Source organism: Maylandia zebra, linkage group LG20, assembly GCF_041146795.1.
Source record: "Maylandia zebra isolate NMK-2024a linkage group LG20, Mzebra_GT3a, whole genome shotgun sequence".
Classification (NCBI taxonomy): domain Eukaryota; kingdom Metazoa; phylum Chordata; class Actinopteri; order Cichliformes; family Cichlidae; genus Maylandia; species Maylandia zebra.
The window spans coordinates 995254-1018425 of record NC_135186.1 but is presented as its reverse complement, the minus strand read 5'-3'; the positions used below and the strand labels follow the sequence as shown (position 1 = coordinate 1018425).

Sequence of the window (23172 nt, the reverse complement as noted above, 5' to 3'; positions counted from 1 at the left end):
AGTTGCAAACGGGACAGACATGACTGTGGGATAGGACAGGGGGAAAGAATGAAAGAAAGAGGGGGAGAGAAAGAAAGAAAACCAAAGGGGAGGAAAAAAAAGAACAATACAAAATTTGTAATTTATTTTATCAACTTTCCTTCTGACGATGCTGTCTGTGTTGAGCGCTCAGTGAATCTGCATTTGACTACTCCGCCTAGGCTCGAGAGTGCAGCCTAGGCGGAGTAGTCGAACGCAGATCCACTGAGCGCTCAACACAGACAGCATGGTCAGAAGGAAGAGCGCAGGGCAAGCTAGCGAGACAGAAGTGGACCTCCCCACCCTCATTCAGATCTGGCGTTTGGAATTATTTTGGTTTTCATGTGACGTATGACCCTGAAGGTAAGCGAGTCATGGACTAAAGTAAAACAGTATGTTGGATGTGCCATGCAATGCTCAATTACATGGGTGGGAGCTAGTGTGTTAGCGCAGTTAGCTCGTTAACGTGTTGGCCGTCTAGCCCCTCTGTATAGGGTAGCTCGTTAACGGAGATTTGCCGTGTTGTGGCGTTAAGGTTATTTCAACGAGATTAACCTGAAAGCACTAGTGGGAACACAACGAATATGACTGCACATTTACACTGACATCATCCTAGTGCAAAGACAAAAACAACAAGCATGCATGCTACAAACTTTAGCCGAGTCATTTAGACAGCTGTTAGCACAGGATTCTCCTTATGGAGACCTGATATGTTTAATATGCTGCTGAGAATATAGCCCAGAAGAAGCGGATAGTATAGCTTTTATTTTGGAAAGAGACATTTCTCTGTAATAAACTCTCTTTTCCAAAGATGAGTGATTCCTCAATCAGATACAGGGCTCGCAATATCGCTAGCCCGACGTCCCGGGGCTATCTCTGCCCTGCCTGTCGGGCTATTGTAGGAAGGAAAAATATATGTCAATGCTTTTGCATTCTTTCAGAAATGTAGCTGGGTAATTATGTCATTGGGTGAGCCACTGTCAATATGTGACATATTGAAATCGTGTTTGAATTTGTGCTTGTTTTTTTGCTTTCACTTTGCAATCATGCGAACTGTGTATAGAGAGCGACAGCACTGATCTGTGAGTGATGATAATTTGTGCACCAATTCCTCTGACATCGTCTTATTAATCGTTAGCTTACTATGCAAACATGACAAGTGAAATCTCCCGCAGCTTAAACATGTGAGAGGTTGATCACGCAGAGCTTATGTGAGTGAGTGTGTAAAAGCAGCAGGATATATATTTTAGTTCTGCTGAGCCAAATAAGACAGGTCAGGGTGAAGAAGTGACAGCCAAAGAAAAGCTTACCACAAAACTGAGAAGTTATGACAAATCAGACTATAAGGCAAAAAGAAAGTGCAGCTTTATGGTTTCATGGACAAAAGAATTTCTGTGGCTGCAATATGACGAGCTAAATAACAACACGCACAAGGGTTAGGGTTAAATTTAAAAACTGTACTTTTGTGTTAAAATATATATTTATAATTTTAATAAATGACAAATTAAAAAGGCATGAACATTTTTTTTTTGTATCGAAAAAATATCGAACCGTGACACCAAAGTATCGAACCGAACCGTGAATTTTGTGTATCGTTGCACCCCTAATAAAAAAAAAAAAAATATATATATATATATATATATATATGGTCTGTCCATGGGATAGTTACGCTTCTTCTGTCTCTTTCTGTGTTTTTTTTGGTTGGTTTTTTGTTTTTTTGCAGCTTGTCGGGTAACCCTCCCTTTTACGATGAAACCGAGGAAGAAAACACCGATCTGCATAATCGCATCATTTTCTGCCGGATTGTTGCTGGGGATTTTGAGTTTGATTCTCCTTACTGGGATGACATTTCACCTGCAGGTATACAACTCCACCACATGGTGGCAGTGGATACTTCACTTTCTTTCTTAATACGACAGTTTATCAGTAAACTTCATTTAGAGCATCAGTAGGTAAAACATTTTGTGGCACTTTTTTATCAAAATTGCCATGGTCATGAAATATTTTGCAGAGCAAAACTGAAAACAGCACAGAATGTTTTAACGTTTTCACTTTTTAAAGACTGCATATATGATTTCTTAAGATGCCTCGTTTGCCTTTTCATTGCTCTTTCAGCTAAGGAGCTTGTCTGTCGCCTGATGGAAGTGGACCAGATGTTGAGAATCACAGCGCAAGATGCGCTTTTCCATGAGTGGTAATCATGTGTACATGCTGACAATAGCAACAGGAATCTTGGCACACAGCTACATTTACTTGTATGTTGTGTCTCAGGATTGCAGGGAACGGTGCATCAGAAAAGAACCTGAAGGATGGCGTGTGTGCCCAGTTTGAAAAGAACTTTGCAAAGGCCAAATGGCGGGTATGTATTCACTCCTGCTCTGTAAATGTGAGATTAAATGAAGTTGGAAATAATAGCAGCAGAGGCATATTGGAGGAGAAACCAGGTGAAGACCAGGGTGTTAATGTGCTTTTAGCTCCTAACACAACTCAGCAGAGGTATGTTTAAAGTCTGTGAATGACATGGTGGAACTGATAAGGCGATCCAGGGATGAGACTGGTGAAGACAAAGAAGGAAAATGGTGGCAATGCTAACCTAACAGCTTAAGTAACAGCAACAATCCTCTTCTCTCTTTCTCCATGTGGTTCCCAGGAATTAAAGGTATTGTTTTTCATTCTGAAGGACAGTGGAAGGGCAGAGCATGGGGAGAAGCTCACATTTAGTCCAGAATGACTCGATAACACGTCTCTCTGATAGCCAAATATGCTTTTAAATTAAAAAGAGGTTTTTATCAGAAGCTATCTCTATAAAAATCAGTTTGGAAAAAAGGTTATATTAAATGTTAAACCCAAGCCAGCTTTGAGATGTATTGATCATGTCAGGGGCCGTTGAAACTCTTCCCAAGCTCTGTTCCTGCCCACTGTCACTCTGCCTGTCCCAGAAGAGATCCATCCACTCTGCCCCACTTTTGTCATTGGATTACACCCAGATGTTCAAAGTGGCCTGCTCTACTCCTTTCCTTCTCCTCATCTGCACTGGTTTATGAATCCAGATCTATAAATGTGAGATAAGCAGCAGAGAAGCAAGGTTTTTTTTTTCTTCACTACGTTTGTAGTATTTAAATTAGTGTAGATAAGGAGAGGGTCAAATGGAAAGGACATAAGGGTTCTTAGCCACTGTGAACTTATGAACTGCCGTGATTTATACTGTAAGGCCCTCTGGCATTCCTCTTACGTGAATCCTGGCCCATTGTCCCATACTGTTGTTACATTTAAATCATTTTTGAAGCAATACAAAGAAATCTCAGTTAAGAGATATTGTTCTCAGTAGCATTTTTGTGTCCTAGTGGCTTTTCACTTCCAGAGAATTCAAGGGAATTCGTTTCCCTGGTTTATTAGCAGTTATTAAGCTCACACGTTCCCCCCTGACTCCTTCAGTGTTTGTAGAGCAGAAGGAATCAGATCGGTGTAACATTTATAAGAAGGGGATTTATACACATTTGCTTGATTACTTTTTCCAGTCAGCAAGCACTCAAGGAGTTTCTTGGGGAGGGTGAGACTTGAGATTGATTTAAACCAGGGCACAATATGTCATAGCCTTCTGGAAGTAAACAACCGGCACTAATCTTCCTTCATGTCACACAAATCATATCTCAGCTCTTAGTACGAAGTTGCAAAAATCATGGTGTGTTGACAGGCTTTTTTCTCAAATGCTTGTACTTGAAGCTTATTTTTTAAGCTTTTCCATAACTATGTTATCAAAGTATTTTTTTATTAGCAGGGGGGGAAGAGGAAGTATATTTTAACGAAAATGAAATGTACTGCAAATCTAATTCTTTACATCCTAACCATCCTTCTCTTGTTTTTCTTCTACTTCTGTCTGTTTCGCAGAAAGCAATCCGTGTCACCACCTTCATGCAACGCCTGAAGAATTCAGAAGCATTGATTGATAGCTCTGCTGAGGTTCAGGGCAGTGAGGAGGCAGGGGATGGTGAAGGGGGTGCTTCGCAGGGAACAAGTGATGAGGGAGAGAAAGGGATGAGTGATGGTGGGGTAACATCAAGTAGTGTGTCTTTAGAAGTTACTATTGAGAGTATGCCCTCTGGGATGGACCAGAGTAAAGAGACAGTTAAGGCTGGAGAAAAACAAGAGGAGGTAAAGATGCATATAGGCCCATCTGTAGGAACTTCGCCATCAGGTGTAGAGGACCTTTTCTGTCAACCAAATGCAGTCCCCAACTGTACCCAGGAACAGCCTGACAAGGTTGGTGCAAAGAAAGGCGCAGGTGACGGAACCAGGAAAATGGCTGCAAATTTGGGCCAAAATAAAGCTGTCCCAGAATTCAAACAGACGCCTGCGGTGAGCCCTGAGGCCTCAAAGCTATTAGACAGCACTTCGGGCATTAATCTTGACAAAAAACACATATCGTCCTCCCCCGACCCCAGCAGCAAACGTAAAATGGCTGCAACACTTCATGCACCTTCACACACAGCATCCGCTGCTGCATCAGCCTCACCGCTGAAGAGACCAGTCACACAAAGCGAGCAAAAGGATGAGACTGACGGAAGTTGGTGTCAGACACAAGTACCTGAAGCGGTGGCTGAGAAGTCTGTGGTGGCGCCAGTTACTCCAGCAGTGGGGCCAGGTACAGGGGTGGATGGAGGACTAGAAGTTAGGCTCAGGGGCAATGAGAGTCCAGTAGATAGGCAGGACAGGAATGCCAGAAGAACAGATAGATACAGCGCTGAGTTTAGTATACCAAGAGCAGGTGCTACACCGGGACAGGCTTGCTCTGCTAGCTTGGGCCGTCATGCCACACCATACAATCCAGAGGTTGGGGCTATGGGGATGGCTGGGAGCTATGGGAGTCCATACAGTTCCCTGTATACGAGTGGAGGAGGTGTAGGGAGGTATGGAACTGGGCTACAGCACAGTGGGGGGACTTCAAGCGATTGGCAAATGGACAGTGTGATCGAGCAGATAGAAAAGCAAATGGCTGCTGTGCTGGAGAAGATCGAGGGAGACATGCCATCGCTCCTAGAGCAAATCAGTGACTGTCCTGCTGAGCAACCTCGAGCTCGGAGCACACACGCTTCTCCCGCCACCTCTCGTGCACGCCCCTCACAGCGGTCCACATCTGCAACCACCGGCACCCCACCACCACTTCCTACCTCTCCCAGACCTGTGCTGCCATCTCTTCCTCACATTAGCATTCCTCCTCCTGCCTATCCCCCACCATCTCCACCCACAGAAGCCTCACCCCAGGCGCTGGGAGAGCAGGAAGACAGAGATGGACAGGCGGCTCCTGCTCATTCCAGCCAGTCACCAAGACCTGGGATAGGCAGGGGACTATGAGGCAGGTGTGCATGATGCAATACACAAAGGGAAAAATACCTGGAACACTGTATTCATAGTTAAACTTAAGGATTTAATGACTGTCTCACCCAGAAGGACTGCCTAATTGTGCTCAAAAAGAGAAGTTATTACACTGTTGTTTGGTTTGGCTGCATATACCAGATGATCCTACCCCCCTCTTCTATTTTATTGTTTCTATTGTTATTATTGTATTACACTGTAGTTTTTAATTTTATTGTTATTGTTAAGCACTTTGTGCAGCATCGGCTGTTGGAAATGTGCTATATAAATAAATCTGACCTTGACCTTGACCTTGACCCTCTGACATTCCAAACACTTTCGTCACTGGAGTCTAGAGGGATTAGAGTACAATATATCTCTGTACGACAGCTTCACAGATCAAGATCTTAAAAGTTGGTTATGCTAAATCCAGATTGTGTGCCTAAATGTTTACCACACAACCACCTCATATGGAAATCCAAGCACTCAACAAATTTGCAAATTATGAAGCTGCACAAATAAGAATGGCAAAATCCTCAACTAACAGTGAAAGAAAAGCTCTAAATAAAGTATTGTCCCCTAAAAACTGTAAATAAACAGAATCAAACTAGGTTCCTAAGTCATATTTTTCTTCCATGGTGTGAACTTCCTCATATCCAAAGTGACATTTACTTTTTTTCCTTTTTGCTCAAAGCAGATTGTCCCATGATTTTTTTTCAGTTACTATGTATTTATGTGGCTAGTTATTCTGTTGTGATGGTTGGTGTCACAAAGTTGTACAGAAATATGTGAAACTGATCTGATAAAGCCATTCCCCTGGTTGCAGGAAATTATAATTTGTTTTATTAAACGGTATATTTAAACTTAAACTGTCACTTAGACTTATGAGTTGTTCCACATCTGCCGGAGAGCTGGGGGAAATATACTGTATAAAGGCTTTGCAATAACACAGTAACACTTACATTTTCTCTCCTTTTTTCCCCAAACATTTCCAGATAGTTTGTTTTCATTTGCTCCAGTTTTGTCAGCACATTCATTTGGTACCGTTAACTGGACAGTCCTGCCTATTTTATCCTTTTCATCATAAAACTGTTCTGACTTTTGTTCTGCTATTGGGTGTATGTAATACCAGATTCTGTGCTTTTCTCCTGAACAAGTCTAGATCTCCACTATTCTGTCCCTATGTAAAATGTGCACTGTTTGCAAGTCTTTCAATAAAAGTAAGTCAGTAAATACATGCATATATATTGAGTTGTTTAAAATCATTTGATCACTCTTCAAAAAAAACATTTTAGAATTACAGCCGAGTTTTGTTTTGTTTTTTACGTGCTTAATCAACATTTATCCAAAAGGCACATTTCTGACAGGCGTTCTATTATGTTATCCTATGTGCCTACAAGTCCCATAAGGCACTGCGTGAACTTCGGTTTAGTCCATGCTTGTAAGGGTACGGGGGTGGAAAAAGTAGTCTTGTTTCTAAATAAACAACTAAACCACAAAGCAGTGTAATATTCAGTACGCTTTATCTTCTAGATGGGATGTGTGAGCGTTAACGATTAATTAAAAGACAGAGCAGACACAAACCAATCATATTCATTTTCAATTAACCCCAAGACCCAGAATGATGGTTGTGCCTGTAACGTGCACATGTTGCTGCTTTGCTTTGCTTTCAACTGAAATAGAGTGAGGGGAAACGGTTTGGGAACAGCCGGACAGGCAGCCGTCCAGCGGAAAAAACTCACACAGAGCCCGCCACCGTGACACACTTTTCACTTTGCAGTCAGTGGCGGTGTTGAATTGTCACCTTGGTTGTTGTTTTTCTTTGCTTAAGCAGAAGGCGATTTTTAATACTCCAGATCAGGCCGAGTAAATATCGGATGTGGTAAGTTCTGCACACTTGTGTAAGCTCTCGTCCTGGTTATGTTAGCCGCAGCTAGTTTGCTAATGTTAGCTAGTTAGCTAACATAGCGGCACAAGACGGGGAAAAAGTCGCTGGGTGGCTAGATAGCTCGAAAGCTAGCCGCACACAAGCTAACAACTACGCAGTCTTTTGATGTGCGTTATCGATAGTCGTTAATATTAGTTGCAGGCGGCTGAGCGAACCATTTAAGCTCCTTGCTCCGCTAACGGTAGCTAACAAGACACTGACACGTAACTGTTAACGGCAAATTAGCATTTGTACATTTTTATGTGCACGGGGTTGCTGTTTTAATTAATGTTAGGCGATAAATAACGTTAATGGTATCTACAAGGCTAGTTGCTTCAAACATTTGATGGATACTACGTTGAAAGACAGACACGAGCTAACTGGCATCACGAGCGTACATGCTGGCACTATTTTTTTTCCTCGTATATCCGTTTGTATATGTAGGGTTCCCGTTTCGATAGCACGTTTATCGGCGTTATCACAGTAACCTAACACTGGCTAGTCTGTGTTTATCTTGTCAAGTTAGGCAGCCTATTATTCGGACATCATTGATATTCGTATGCTTCAGTTCAAAACATTTTCTAGTTGGAAGATGAAAATAGGGGATCACCTCGACATGTGTACCCGAGTATATGCGGCCCACTCTTTTTTTTTTTCTGGGCCTTTGTCATTTACTAGGCACCCCCTCCCCCAATACTCTTCTGCAAGGAATGCTCACCCCTAACCTCAGTGTGACTAAAACGCCCAGACGCTCAGCATCACTAGCTAATAAGGATCGTACACTATCCGACTTGAGTAGTGATAATTGCTGAATTCATAAAATAGTCAAAACAATCGGTGTGTTAAGTGGAATGTAGCAAATTGTGCTCCAGTGAGAGTATATCTAATGGCGTTTAACTGTGAAATGTGTTCTTTCTGATGGTGCATTGTTGCAAGTTTGGTGTTCAGCTTTGTTTATGGAGTTCACATGAAGATGACTGGTCCTTGCTAATCTGCCTCTGAAACAAAGGTGTTGTTACTGATGAGTTACATTCAGCTCCGTTAAGGGAGAATCCTTTCATGCAATGGTCTCAGACATACCCGCAATTATTTTTCTCATTAAGTGTTGGGTTTTTTCATTAGATTATTGGAGATCCTACTGTTCATTGTACAGTAAGATATTTGGCATGCATCCTCTCGTAGCGAGGGCGGGATCAACGCGCTTTAGCTTGGGCTTGAAGAGCCAATGAGCCGAGGACCTGGATGAGCAGCGTGCTTGCAGCCACCCTTTCCTGTTGAATATTTCAGCCCCTGCGTCACAGCTCCTCCGCCCCTTTCTCCCCATCTGCCATTTTGGTTTTGTTCCTGTCTGCAGTCGCAAAGCCAGCAGCGCAATTACATAGGAGAGACTATCGGCACAACGACATAGTGACTCGACAATATAGTGCAGACCACCCCAATCCCGCATCGCGTTTCTTTTCTCTGTACAAATCGTCGAATATACAATCAGCGTTTTTACTGACAGCTACACACAGCAGGAGAGGAGCGGGTTCGCATTGGGAAGGGACCGAGAAGGATTATTGGTAAGGAAAAGGAAATCAATGGAGCACGAGTGTAGTGGCTTGGCTTGTATTCGCGGTGTTTATGTTAAGTGACAAAGTTAAATTGTCTGTTTGTTAGATGCCTAGACATTTACCCATATCCACATAGGAGCTGTGGTAGACTACTGTCAAATCCGCTGCTCTCCAGTGCGAGGTCGGTTGGAGTGTAGCCACAGCTGCTAGCTTGTAAAATTGTGTTCCGCACTGAGGGTAATGCGGGCCTAGGCCGAGCTGCTAATGGATAAGCTGACAAGCTGGTGTTTTCTTCCCTCTAAGTTATTAATGTTTAGACTCTGTCCACTTGCCAAATCACTTAACCGATTAGTTGCTCGGAACCTACTTAGTTTTCTATTGGTGCTGTTGTCTGACAGTTAATTAATATTTTTCCACACGTTGAGATCTTTAAATCGACTGCTACCCGCTAACGTTTTCTAGTAGGATTGGCAAACTACAGTAACAGCCGGGCGGCTTTGCTGTATCATGCCGGACGCCTTCATTTTCGGTTTTGACAAGCGCGACCGTTCAGTTAACGGTGATATGAAGGCTATTTTAGGCTGGTTGCAGTCGTATGAAAATTTGCCCAGGCCTCGTCATAATTTAAAGTCGTAGAGAGGGTTATAAACTGATACGTGTGCCTTGGGAAATGCACGGAAGTTGGCGCCGCATTGGATGCGGAAATTGTGCCCGACCTTTTTTTTTTTTTTTTTTTTTTTTGTGCACCCAGATTGTATTTGAAAAACGCTGCGGCCCTCCGAGTGCAGAGGTTTATCGCGACTACTGCGTTAATCAGAAATCTAAATACATAAGTAAATGCATTGCTATTAAATGTTGCCGTTTAGAGCTTTCTTGTAACGTCGCCATCTACAACTTAGTTGCAGCACAGTGTGGTCCTTGTGTCCGCACCTGCCAGCCATTGTGTGGTATTGCTCAGTTTACCGCAGTGAACTTTTAATGATTCAGCTCTTTTCCTTGAAACATGTTGGGTGTCGATAAATACCAGGAAAAAACAATAGAAGTATGTAAACAAACCTGTGCTTTCTGTGTGTATGAAAGAACCGTAATGCTATTCATGTCTCTTCCCAGCCTCAGTTCGTTTTCTAGCAGATTTGTGTTTGGCCTGAAGCCAGCCCAGCTGCTCTCTAGGCTAAAAATCCTCTCTTCAAAATGAGGGGGACTGGTTAGCCTTTAGTTTAGGTATTTATTATAATGGAACCATAGCAACGAATTATAAAATTACTGAAGTTTATATGAATTGGAATCAGTTGGCTTCTGAGAACCTTCAGGAAACCCAGGCTTGTTGACAGTGTGCTGTCTTTCTTTTTTTTCTTAATGATGTAAAATGTCTTTCTTTTATTCTAGATTTATTGCAAACTACCAAAATGTTATAGGGCAGTTGTTAACTGGTAACATTCATGTGCTTGAATGACAACTTAATTTATGATGGTGGTTAATGCACAGATGTCCAGCTCGCCGCTGTCCAAGAAGCGTCGCTTGTCAGGAACAGAGACGAAGACGGGATCCCACTGCTCCTCCTCTAACTCTGTCAGAACTGATCTGTCCCACACACCTGCCAACGTGAGTGCAAACACATCTACTCTATAGAGTGAGTAGAACTTGTAACGTAAACTGATTGCACTTCGTGTTGTTTTCCCAGGGCATGGCTAAGAATGGCAATGATGCTGAGATCGATGAAGGCCTGTACTCAAGACAGCTGTAAGCTTCTTTTTTTTCCTTTTTGTGATGTTGGACTTGATGGTTATTGGGCTTGACATCTACCAATGCATAATGATGCCAATGGTTCTTTATGTCATTATTTAGTTACGTGCTGGGCCATGAAGCTATGAAGCGCATGCAGAACTCCAATGTCCTCATCTCTGGTATGAGAGGCCTTGGAGTTGAGATTGCCAAGAACGTGATCCTGGGAGGAGTTAGAAGTGTCACTATACATGACGAAGGAGTTGCAGAATGGAGAGACCTCTCTTCCCAGGTGTGTGAAAGCACAGATATTTAAATTAAAAATTTTTGCAGTAGTTTATTTTTCCCGATTAAGTTACCGTATTTTCACGACCAAAAGACGCACTGTACTAAAAGGCACAGTCTCAGTTATGTGTGCCATTACTGCATTTAACACACACATAAGGCGCACCTGATTATAGGGCGCATACAAGTATGCGTGTTTAAAAATAAAGCGGGAGCAAAACTGAGTTTGGTACTCGCATTTTTTATTACCGGTAATAGTCATCAATCAAACCCATCGAAGTCCTCATCCTCTGTGTCTGAACAGCTGCGCTAAATCTCCATCAAACATGCCAGGTTCACTTTCTTCACTGTCAGAGTCACTTTCCGTGCCGTGCGGCTCCTCGGAAATGATGCCGGCTTTTGCGAAAGCTCGAACAACAGTGCCAGCAGACATGTTAGCCCAAGCATCTACAATCCATTCGCAAATTGTGGCGTAACTCGCCCGGCGCTGCCTTCTACTCTTAGTGAAACTGTGGTCTCCATCGGTCATCCATCGCTCCCACGCCGCTCGCAGCCTTACTTTGAACGGCCGGTTCACACCGATGTCCAGCGGTTGGAGTTCCTTTGTCAGGCCTCCCGGAATGACAGCAAGCTCACAGTTCATTTGCTGCACTTGTTTTTTCACATCGGCTGTGAGATGGGCACGCATAGTCACAGATCAACAGCGATGGTGATGCGTGGAAAAAACCACCTGGTCTCCTTACATACACCTCCCTCAACCACTCTTTCATCATTTCCTCATCCATCCAGCCCTTCTCATTTGCCTTAATGATGATTCCTACTGGAAACTTCTCTTTAGGCAAAGTCTTTCTCTTAAAAATCACCATAGGCGGCAGTTTCTGTCCATTAGCATGGCAGCCAAGCACAACAGTAAAAGAAGACTTTTCATACCCCGTTGTGCGTATCGCTACCGTGCTGGTCCCCTGCTTCTCCACAGTGTGACTCACCGGGATGTCGAAAGTGAGCGGCACCTCGTCCATGTTAGTGATGTGGCTGGGCTGGATGTGTTTGTCGGCGATGTGTTTGCTGCAGTAGGAGCGGAAGATGGCCAGCTTTTCCTTATAATCCGCTGGAAGTTGCTGCGCTACCGTAGTCCTGGTCCGGATGGAAAAATGGCACCGTTTCATAAAACGAAAGCACCAAGACGGACCTCCTCGGAAATGTTCAATTTTCATTTCTTCTGCTAGCGAAACTGCTTTTAGTTGAATGGTGAAGTCGAAACGCTTCTCCCACTCGTTCTTTGCTCGATGATCCACCGCTCGAGTCTTTCCTCCAACTCGGGCCACCTCGCCTTATGTCTGCGGAAACTCAGCTGCGTCTTCTTGACCTGTCGGAGCTCGTTTTCTAGCTTCCTCCACTTGCGAACCATCGATTCATTAATCTTAAATTCTCTCGCGGCTGCTCGATTTCCATGTTCCTCCGCGTAGCTGATGGCCTTCAGTTTAAACTGTGCTTCATAAGCGTGTCTCTTTGCCATTTTCAGGGTTGTTAAAACAACGATGTTCCACATAATGCACATACCTGTCCTTTTATACAGGTATGTGCGATTGTCCCGGTATATACGATCAACGCCCACACTTCACCCTTTAGCGTTCTCATGGTGTTCTCTACTACGTCCTCCTTACAACACACAGGGCGCACTGCACTATAGGGCGCGCCGCACTTTTTAAAGAAAATCTAAGGCTTTTATGTGCGCCTTATAGTTGCGAAAATACGGTACACAAGGGAATTGCAGTTTGTGGACTCGCCTGTTGTCTGAGCACGATTCCAAAGTGCACTGTGGCTTTATCTATTGAGTTATGTGTTGTTGTGTATTGCTAACATCCAGAAAGGGTACTAAAGCCACCCCCACCCATGAGCTGACCCAGATTTACCAGTGGGTGGCCTCTTCCCAGTTTCATAATCGTAGTACAGCCAGTCTGTTAAAGGACATAATTTCAGCAGAGTAGATTGCGTTTATTTGTCTGTGAAATCCTGTTATGTCTCATCAAACTGCAAACATGTATGAACAGATTCCTTGGGTGTTAACTTGAGGCAGTTTTCTGGTGTTGTTGCTACAGAAGTGTCATCGTGGTTAGACACAGATTTTAAGACTCGCTTGGGAACATAGTCATTTTATACGAATGATGTTGGGATATGACATTTTTTCATTTAAAAAGATACACTGGTATTGTGGCTTCTATTATAAGACACACCCCTAATTTATTTACAGGGCAGCTTAAGTGTATTGCATTTGCATTGTACATTTGTGTTTTCAATTATGTGATTCGGTCCTAATAACAGAAATATGGAAAAAGAAATGGTTAACCTGTAGTTTAAGAAAGCACTTATTGTTGATGTGCTTCAGGAGCTCAAATAATGCTTTGAAGTTTTGAGACCAAATTTTACATTTAGTCTATATTTCATTTTACCTTAAACTTGGGTTTCTTTGCTTGGTTTTCTCTGGGCTGACAGTCCAAACTGGTTTAGGGCAAATGAACCAGCCAAGACCACTTAACAATATAATGTTAGTCCACTTCCAAACTGAGTTGGGTGGGATTTCTTCTCTTTTCATCTAATCACTGCTTAGCTTTCATAAATATAACAGCATAACTACAAATAAAACTCATCTGCTCTTGATAACCATTTTAATGTTATGGACTTAAGCGTGAGAATGCAGGGAGTACACTGTGGTCAGTCAAGCCGTTTAAGTGGTAGTCTGTTGTTTTTATCCTCGTTGACACATTCTGAAGTCCTTTCAAAAGAAAAGGCGGACCCACAGAAGAATATGGCTAAACACACAAATGAAGTAAAGTTCACACTGAGTCAATGTTATTCACTAGAATATTCCTTAATGTCATGTTTGGCTATAGTATTGGCAGTTATTGCTTAATGACAGCATCAGTATTTCTGTATGGCTAGTTTTACCTTCGGGAGGAGGACCTGGGCAAGAACAGGGCAGAAGTGAGTCAGGCCCGCCTGGCTGAACTGAACAGCTATGTTCCTGTGACTGGTTACACTGGACCACTGACTGAAGACTACTTGACCAAGTTCCAGGTATAAATTTAGCATAAGAAAACTCCCTAGTCATTTTACCATTTCAGAAAGAGTTTTTAATTTTGTCTTATTTTGAAATCTAGGTGGTAGTGCTGACTAACTCAACTCTGGATGAGCAGCAGACTCTAGGAGAGTTCTGCCACAGCAAGGGAATCAAGCTGATTGTTGCAGACACTCGTGGTCTGTTTGGGTAAGATTAAGACTCTGTTTAGTGTTCACATGCAGTGCATCCGTCAGCATCTAATGTTTTTGTGCTGTAATTTCTCTTTTGTAGTCAACTTTTCTGTGACTTTGGAGAAGAGATGATTGTGTATGACACCAATGGAGAGCAGCCATTAAGTGCTATGATTTCCATGATCACAAAGGTTAGTCTTGGTTCTTTTATCCCCCCTGACAATGCTGATTTTTCTTTTTAACTACTACCTGCTTTTTAGGAGTAAATTAAAGCTTCATGGCAGCAGTGCCTGAAAAGTTGCACATTTTGGTTTCCCCAGGACAGTGCAGGGGTCGTGACATGTCTGGATGAAGCTCGTCATGGCTTCGAGAGTGGAGATTATGTTACGTTTACTGAGATTCAGGGTATGACTGAGCTCAATGGTTGCAAGCCGGTCGAAATTAAAGTTCTTGGTAAGAACACACTCTTTTTTTTTTTTTTTTTTTTGTTCCACCATTGAATACATTTTGGTCACTCTGTTATGAGTTTACAAGTTCATGCAATGTCCTGTATTTTACTAGGTCCATACACCTTCAGCATCTGTGACACGAGTGGCTTCACAGATTACATAAGAGGAGGAATAGTTTCCCAGGTTAAAATGCCCAAGAAGATCAGTTTTGTAAGTAGCTGCCGTTTTGCACATGGCATTACTAGCATGATCTCATTTCCACAGATGGTGTAGTGTGAATTCTCATGGTAATACCAATATAACCTTACCATCTGGCATTGCTGTCACCAGTGGAAAAGCCCAGCTTCACTACCTTGCGTTTCTTTCCCTGTTCAGAAATCTCTCTCCTCATCGCTGGCCCAGCCTGAGTTCCTGATGACAGACTTTGCCAAGATGGAGTTTCCAGGACAGATGCACCTAGGCTTCCAGGCTATCCATGCCTTCCAGAAAAAACATGGCCATCTTCCAGCACCTTGGAGCCAGGTACATATCACTCATCATGGTGGGATCTTCTTGGAAAGGGGGAACCACTTTGATTAAATGCTTGTGCTAAAATAAAATAGTTCCGCATAAAAAAAGTGCAGCACAACACAGCAAAAATAAAGTCTGTTTATAGTTAATATTTTGTAATTTACCGTGAACTGTGTGCATTCCAGGCGGATGGTGAAGAGCTATTGGCATTGGCCAAAGACGTGAACTCTGCTCAGACTGGGTCGGCCAAAGTGGAACAGCTGAATGAATCTCTTATCAAAAAGATGTCATATGTTGCTGCTGGTGACCTGGCCCCTGTCAATGCCTTCTTTGGAGGGCTGGCTGCACAGGAAGTGATGAAGGTCAGTGGAAAGCTGTATGCAAATTGAAGATGAAAGCTTTGTCCCTACAATATTAAGTGTAGTTGTTCGTTATATTAAAGAAAAATCTATTTTAATCAACAGGCACTGATAAGCCCGTTCTTATCAATGCTTATGAAGAGTCATTTTACATTGAGTATGATTAGACGTGTTTTGAAATGGAGAAGGGTTTCCTGTATTTCATGTGCTGTTTGATGTTTTAGGCATGCACAGGAAAATTCATGCCCATAATGCAATGGCTGTACTTTGATGCCCTGGAGTGCTTGGCTGAAGAGGAGGGATTCATGCTCACAGAGGAAGAGTGTGCCCCTGTAGGTGTTCAAAGCATATTCAAAATGCAAGTACTGAATGTAGTTGCAATAAATGATGGTGCTAAATTTGTTATGTCTTTTTCTCCAAGAAAAACTGTCGATATGATGGACAGATTGCAGTGTTTGGCACCAAAATGCAGGATTTGCTTGCCAAACAGCGTTACTTCTTGGTGAGTGTCAGTGTAAAAGTTCTGTTGCCTTCTTCAATTTCCTGTTACTAGGAAGTTTTAAAAAATAAGGTTGCCAGAAAAATGTTGTGCAAAAGACAAAAACTTAGAAATACCTTTATGCCACTATAAAATACTATGAGCTAAAGTCTGATGAAGAATATTTCTTGGTGCTGTTCTCAGGATGCTAGGGGAAATGGATCTTATGAGATCTTTAGTGGTAGTGTTTATCTTTTTGCTCTTGTGCCTAAAATTGTCCAACAGAAAGTTCATTCTTGTTTGAATGCTCGGTTGAGTTTTTTTTTGTTTTTGTTTATTTATAATTTGATTTAATTGCACAGTGACAAAGAACGCTGTCAGTTCTTGGGATATTCATGGGCAGTTATTTACTATTTGAGATCGTGAGTGAGATGGTGGCAGCTGCATCTAAGCCAAAATATATCAGCTGTTAGTTCTTTGTCTCATAATTGGCACAATAGTGTATCGACACTGCCATGTTAATTGAGTGCCACCCACCATGTCCCAGTGCATGTCAGAGCTGTTGGGTTTAACCTTTCTGGTGGGAATCCGGCAAAAAGACTGTCAGCTTTACCCACTAACCATAAGCATTTCTCTGACAGTGAGTGACACGTGTAAATGGAAGGTTCAACTTTATGACGACCCATTATAGCTTTATTCACAAATTTCTAATCCTTCCAGGTTGGGGCTGGTGCCATTGGTTGTGAGCTGCTGAAAAACTTTGCCATGATTGGACTGGCTGCTGGGGAGGGAGAGGTCATTGTGACTGACATGGACACCATAGAGAAATCCAACCTCAACAGGCAGTTCCTCTTCAGACCTTGGGACGTTACGGTCTGTATCATCTTAACTCGACTTGTTTGATGAACTCTATTGATCGATGTTTCCGCACAGCACTCTTTATGGCTTTCCTGTAACACCGAAGTGCACTTATAGATTATGTTTTGTATGTTGATAGAGGCAATTTAAACTTCAGTGTGTGTGCGTACGTACACGTGTGTGTGCGTGTGTGCGTGTGTGCGTGTGCGCGCGTGTGTGCGTGTGCGCGTGTGTGCGTGTGCGCGTGTGTGCGTGTGCGCGTGTGTGCGTGCGTGCGCATGCGTGTGTACGTGCGTGCGTGTGTGTGTACGTACGCGTGCGTGTGTGTGTGTACGTACGTGCGTGTGTACGTACGTGCGCGTGTACGTACGTACGTGTGTGTTTTCTTAAAGTTTAAAAAGTCAAAGCAAATTTACCAGCTCCTAACAAACTGAGACTTGAGAGCAGCTTTGTACCTGTAGTATCACTAGACTACTAAATGCTAGTATGCACTATCAGTTAATCTGAGGTTATCTGATGCCCAAAAGAAACTGATGGGAGGAACCCTCACATGACGTAAGCTGTTGGACACCAATATTTTTAAAGGAGTGCACATTTTGTTGTGTCCCTGGAAAAGAAAGCATTAATGTGGACAGCAGTGACCTCTGTACAGAATGTCTCCTCTGATCTTTGTTCTTTTGGTCACCTATGATAATGTTATTAGTGAGTTGACTGTTTAGTGTGTGTGTGTGTGTGTGTGTGTGTGTGTGTGTGTGTGTTAACAGAAAATGAAGAGTGACACGGCTGCTGCTGCAGTGAAACTGATGAACCCGGCAATCAAGATCACAGGTCACCAGAACAGAGTGGGCCCTGACACAGAAAGGATCTACGATGACGACTTCTTTGAAAGCCTTGATGGAGTTGCCAATGCACTGGACAACGTTGATGCACGTAAGAGATGATGAGACATTAAGAATAACTGCTTAATAACTAGGGGGAAATGGATTCAGTAAAAAAAAAAAAAAAAAAACGTGCGTTTTCCTCTAATGTTCAGGGATGTATATGGATCGGAGGTGTGTGTACTATCGTAAACCCTTACTGGAATCAGGCACTCTGGGTACCAAAGGCAATGTCCAGGTTGTGATCCCTTTCCTCACCGAGTCCTACAGCTCCAGTCAAGATCCACCTGAGAAGTCCATCCCCATCTGCACCCTCAAAAACTTCCCAAATGCCATTGAACACACGTTGCAGGTTAGTATATGCAGAGCTGGAGAGTCTCAGAGTGTGAGACTGGCCAGGCAGGATCAAATCTGACGCTTGGAGTCAGCGTGGCCCACAAAGTAGTATTGAGAACAGCCATACAGAAACCTTTGTGTTAATCTTTACTTTAAAAGACTCCACCTGGTGTACCAACTACACAATGCACACATGTAATAGAGGAGTTAATCACTTCAGCACTATATGCTTCAGAGAATTTTATTGCATTACCTGTTTCTTCATATGCTTGATATCTTCATATAGGGTTTTGTTTTTTTTAATAGCACTGTGTGTGGTTAGTGTGTCACAGTGTGAATGGAACTATTGTAGGTTTACCAAATATTTCGTACTTCTATTATTGAACTGCTGTCCTTGTGGTTCTTTCTGTGCAGTGGGCCCGCGATGAGTTTGAGGGACTATTCAAACAACCCCCAGAAAATGCCATGCAGTACCTCACGTATGTCGCTTTTCCTTGTCATTCTAATGCAATCACCTGTCAGCATTTTACTTGCCTATATGCTGGGCTCCTTTCATCGTAGAAATTCTTCACTGATAAAATGACTTTTCATTAGTGGACAAATTTCCTCATTAAGTCTCATAAGTGTTTGTGGATTGTTGGTAATTCAGTACTTATAAACTTGTATAACTTGCCTTTCAACTAAGAATCAATCTTGTAAATGTCACAGCCCCCTCTTGGTTCTCGTGGCGCCATTGAGCTGTCTTCTTGTAAAATCTAACCCAAACCTCATGCTCGAAATAATTCATAAAATCAGCCTGCAGAGTAAATGGTTTAAAAAAAAGATGACAGCTCTTCACATCGTCGAAACTAGTCAATGAGGTTTATAATTTCCATTCTTGCAGAGATCCTAAGTTCATGGAGCGTACTCTGAAGCTTCCAGGAGCTCAGCCTGCGGAGGTGCTGGAGGCTCTTTATAAGAGTCTTGTCACAGATTGCCCCCAAAACTGGGCTGACTGCGTAGCTTGGGCTCGCAACCACTGGCAGTGTCAATACAGCAACAACATCCGCCAGCTACTGCACAACTTCCCACCAGATCAGGTACAAAGTGAAGGTGCTACGAGATGAATATCAGTTTCTAACCGTTATTGTCTGATCTTGGTTTTACGCGTCTTATCAACTGTTTGCAGCTATAGTTGCATTGGTGGTATTCATTTCAGCAACAAGAAAAGTGTTGTCATTTTTCATACAGTATTGGAATATTAACTTATTCAACAGATTATATGAAGATGTAACTTCTGCAATGGCCACACGTTATGTCTTGTCTTCTGTTTTTGAGCTCTGTGCAGGTCGGCTCAGTGACACCAAATTTAGTGAGAGGTGCTGCTGTGTGTTACAGCACGTGTTAGCACAGAGTAGCATAGCAGCTGATAATCTGATTTTAGCTTATAGCATGAAAGTTGTCACAAACATGGTAAACCATACTCGGACCGTGATATTGGTTTTGAACATTTCTAAAATCGTTTGATGGCAGATAAATTATTTTAGTAAGTCACAAAAACATTGTCATGATTAAGAGACTTTTATATAAAAGTAAACTACTTTACACTCTTGTGTAAAGACAGTTTGGGGCTTCCTGTGTACTTATTCATGCCAGTTTGTACATCTCATTTCCCCTGAAAAGCCATTTATAGATGGTGGGCATACATTAGAAACAGCAGAAATTACATTGTTAAACTTCAGCTGAGTCAAACGGCAGTTTGAGTTGCTGCGTATCTATTGCACGAAAGGCTGCCTAGTGGCTCAGTCAGCAGTACTGACGCTGAACCACAAAACCCTAGTTTGCATCTGTAGTTTCTCACCCCCTTTCCTGTCATTTATCCACGGTTTCCTGTTTAATAAATATGCAATTGACACAAAAATTACAAAATGGACATGAAAGGTTTCCATTATAGCACTTATACATTTATCATCTGTCTTTTAGCTCACTAGTTCCGGTGCTCCCTTCTGGTCTGGCCCAAAGCGATGTCCTCACCCGTTAGAATTCAGCACTACCAATGTAAGTGTGCCGCTGTCATTTATAAGCTTAATATTACCGGAGTCTAGTCCAGCCAGGCTCAAACTAATGAATGTTGTTTTCAGGAGCTGCATATGGACTATGTTGTGGCAGCAGCCAACCTGTTCGCTCAAACATACGGCCTGCAAGGCAGCACCGATCGTGCAGGTGTGATCAAGATCTTGCAGGATGTCAAGGTGCCCCCTTTCACCCCACGTTCAGGAGTTAAAATCCACGTCTCTGATCAGGAACTGCAAAATAACAATTCCTCTATTGGTATGTTCACATGTGGTTGTGTAATAAAGCATATTTTGGGGGGATGTTACATCAGCTAAGAGTTGTTTGTGAATCTTGTACGGAGTCATGTGTCATTGTGGATGCTTTGACAGTAATGCAACCATTGATCTTGTGATTATGCAGATGATACCAAACTGGAAGAGCTGAAAGCCATGTTGCCTTCACCAGAGTCCTTCCAGTTCAAACTCACCTCCATTGACTTTGAAAAGGTAAGGCGTCTCCTTTTGTCAGCTTTAATGAAGATAAATAACATTTGTTTAATTTATTACAGTTGCCGGTAGCAAAGCTAGTCAGTGGCATTGAGGACTTTGTTCTTTTTATCTGAAAGATTCAATAAAACACAGCATCTGGCTTTGCAGTGAGGCCAATTGGAAACCTAGTCTGTTAATAATAATGAGAGTAAGAAAGTATTGTTTCCATAGCTTTCAAGGCTAACTCTGCTTAGATGCCTTTAAGTGGTGCACTGCCAGAACATTGTAACTCTCACGCTAGAATTTCAACCTATTAATATAACTTGAATCAACACTACTGGTACTTCTGGTTTGTAATGGCTGTGGCCTATATGTTAACAGGATGATGACACCAACTTTCACATGGACTTCATTGTGGCAGCCTCCAACCTGAGAGCAGAGAACTATGACATCCCCCCCACAGACAGGCACAAGGTAAGAAAACAGACCCAGCTGCTCTCACACTGGTGTTAATTGGGAAATGTGCCTGCTAATAGTATTCGTTTTGTAATAGTAATGAAAAAACATTTGAGAGTGCACTCTGTGAAAACAAACAACTTAAACTCAACCTCAGAAATTTACATTTTGCTTTCTCTCTATGTGCACTATAAAGTTTGGGGAGTGTTTTTGTTGTTGTTTGTTTGTTTGGTTTTTTCCCTTCATCACTGTCCTTTTAATCACCAAACAGAGCAAACTGATAGCTGGTAAGATCATCCCTGCTATCGCCACTACCACAGCAGCAGTTGTCGGCCTAGTGTGCTTGGAGCTCTTCAAGATTATCAAAGGACACAAGAAGCTGGAGTCCTACAAAAATGGCTTCATGAACTTGGCCCTGCCTTTCTTTGCCTTCTCTGAACCCATTGCTGCTCCAAAACACAAGGTAAGCAAATACGTTACCATTTGCTGAGATTTTAAAAAGATGCGCACGATGTCTGCGCTGTAGAGAAATGTTTGACTCCAGTATAATAAACTCCTGTGATGATTAAGCCATGCTAATACTGATGCACTAGTCAGATGCATTTTGCACTGCCTGGGTGTAAGTGAGTTCAACTTGTCTTCTCACACTGATGGCATCAGTGTGTGCTGAGGAGAAATTTTAATGTAATAACTGGTTTTCTTATTGAGCTTATAATTAAGATCTCTTATAATTAATATGTATATACTTTCGCAGTACTATGAAATCGACTGGACGCTGTGGGATCGCTTTGAGGTCACAGGACTGCAGCCCAATGGGGAAGAAATGACACTCCGACAGTTTCTGGATTACTTTAAAGTATGTTGAGCTCATGGTTTGGTTTTTGGTTGCTTTTCTCCACACTGACATGTTCTTGGCATACAATTAACCACGATCTGTTTCTGTTCTGTATTAGAATGAGCATAAGTTGGAGATCACCATGCTTTCTCAGGGAGTGTCCATGTTGTATTCGTTTTTCATGCCTGCTGCCAAACTTAAAGAGAGACTGGACCTACCGTGAGTGCACGTGCATACACCTGCTTCCTCATTTGCATGCTGGAATTTTAAAGTTTGTATTCACTGGTTTTCTTTCTGTGTCCTGCAGTATGACGGAGATTGTGACGAAGGTGTCCAAAAAGAAGCTGGGCAAACACGTGAAAGCCCTGGTGTTTGAGCTATGCTGTAACGACCTTTCAGACGAAGACGTGGAAGTGCCCTATGTCAGATACACCATCCGCTGAGCTCCGCACTGAGCCCACCCGCAGGAGGGTGGGAGTTACAGGGGGGAGATGGGGATGGGGGTGTTCTGAGTGAGGAGCTAAAATGGGGATTGGGGGTGCGTGGGTTGATCCAGGTCAGCTGTATTGGATCAATCAGTATTTTTTTAGGCCTGTGGTTTGTGTAAACCTGTGCCTGAGTGTACATAGCCCCAGTAAGCTGAATTAAGAATAACTGTATATGTTAAGAATCCAGTTGGTTCTTGGCTGTGGGAACAGGGGTGTCACTGGAGGAAGGGAGCATGTACACTGGACATCCTGATGTTTCTCAAAAGCACCAACCTCTTGAGTGAATTGATAAGCCTTAGTGGTCTCTTGGTACTCCATATCCCAACCAGTGTCCCTAAAAACCATCACTCTTATTGGCCTTCAGCAGTAATGGAGGTTTTTGTTTGATTTTTAATCTAATCCACCTTCTTCCCTCCACTATACTTGCTCTCTCCCTCTTCCAACCTCTGTCTCATAGACACAGTCCCACATTAGTTTCTTTTGTTTTGTTTTTTCTTAACATATGCACCTAATTAATATGTAAAAGGTCAGCCCAGGAGACACCAATAAGCCCAAGCCTTTCCTGACTGGATATCTGACTATCTCACACCACCTGAATACCCCTGCCAGTGTGAGGTACCCCTACACCCTCATTAAACCCACTCTGTGGCTTTGGGAGGGGTTCGTGCACATGACATTGGTTTTCTCTTTCTCATTATATTTTATGTGTTTTGTTATTTTCCATTTTATTTTTTGGGTGGTTGGACAGAGTTTTGGCGCACACACGTGGTAGATCCTAAACTGTCTTTCTACTTTGTTAACTCCAAATGACTTAACTGTAAGAACAGGGCAACGAGATGTATCTTGAAACGGGAGCACTTAGTGTGATAGTGAATAAAGATGTAAAAACATACTGAA

The 23172-nt window shown here is 42.6% G+C and overlaps 2 protein-coding genes and 1 non-coding gene across 4 annotated transcripts in view; all 3 read left to right on the top strand.

Annotated features, from left to right (window-relative positions):
- camkvl (CaM kinase-like vesicle-associated, like) overlaps positions 1–6603 on the top strand; it is a 48890-nt gene extending 42287 nt beyond the window's left edge. The window contains exons 8-11 of the mRNA XM_014408779.3: positions 1742–1878; positions 2134–2212; positions 2290–2377; positions 3907–6603. Of these exons, the coding sequence (XP_014264265.2) occupies positions 1742–1878; positions 2134–2212; positions 2290–2377; positions 3907–5370 (1768 nt within the window). The 3' untranslated portion in view covers positions 5371–6603. The remainder of the gene's footprint in view (positions 1–1741; positions 1879–2133; positions 2213–2289; positions 2378–3906) is intronic.
- A 433-nt stretch (positions 6604–7036) lies between these two features.
- uba1 (ubiquitin-like modifier activating enzyme 1) lies at positions 7037–23167 on the top strand. 2 transcript variants are annotated; one of them, XM_004558862.4, is made up of 26 exons: positions 7037–7252; positions 10336–10452; positions 10532–10590; positions 10696–10864; positions 13798–13932; positions 14016–14122; positions 14207–14297; positions 14427–14559; positions 14668–14765; positions 14931–15077; positions 15251–15427; positions 15649–15756; positions 15846–15926; positions 16623–16775; positions 17525–17690; positions 17794–17990; positions 18389–18453; positions 18858–19053; positions 19937–20011; positions 20095–20284; positions 20429–20514; positions 20878–20970; positions 21224–21415; positions 21707–21808; positions 21906–22006; positions 22095–23167. In XM_004558862.4, exons 2-26 carry the CDS (start codon positions 10336–10338, stop codon positions 22228–22230), a joined length of 3174 nt encoding a protein of 1057 aa, XP_004558919.1. In that variant the 5' UTR covers positions 7037–7252; the 3' UTR covers positions 22231–23167. The 2 variants fall into 2 exon arrangements, with proteins under 2 accessions (XP_004558919.1, XP_004558920.1); XM_004558863.4 differs by lacking the exon at positions 7037–7252 and adding an exon at positions 8625–8859.
- Positions 21506–21627, top strand: LOC111500663 (small nucleolar RNA U6-53/MBII-28). The gene has a single exon (XR_002721199.1). It is a non-coding gene; the product is annotated as a small nucleolar RNA U6-53/MBII-28 (small nucleolar RNA).
- Positions 23168–23172: the final 5 nt, after the last annotated feature.

Coding starts and splice junctions, on each gene's coding strand:
- uba1 (XM_004558862.4), top strand. CDS start 10,336: ATGTCCAGCTCGCCGCTGTCCAAGAAGCGTCGCTTGTCAGGAACAGAG. Junction 14,766..14,930: donor TGCCCAAGAAGATCAGTTTT/GTAAGTAGCTGC, acceptor TTCCCTGTTCAG/AAATCTCTCTCCTCATCGCT. Junction 17,691..17,793: donor ACTGGACAACGTTGATGCAC/GTAAGAGATGAT, acceptor TCTAATGTTCAG/GGATGTATATGGATCGGAGG.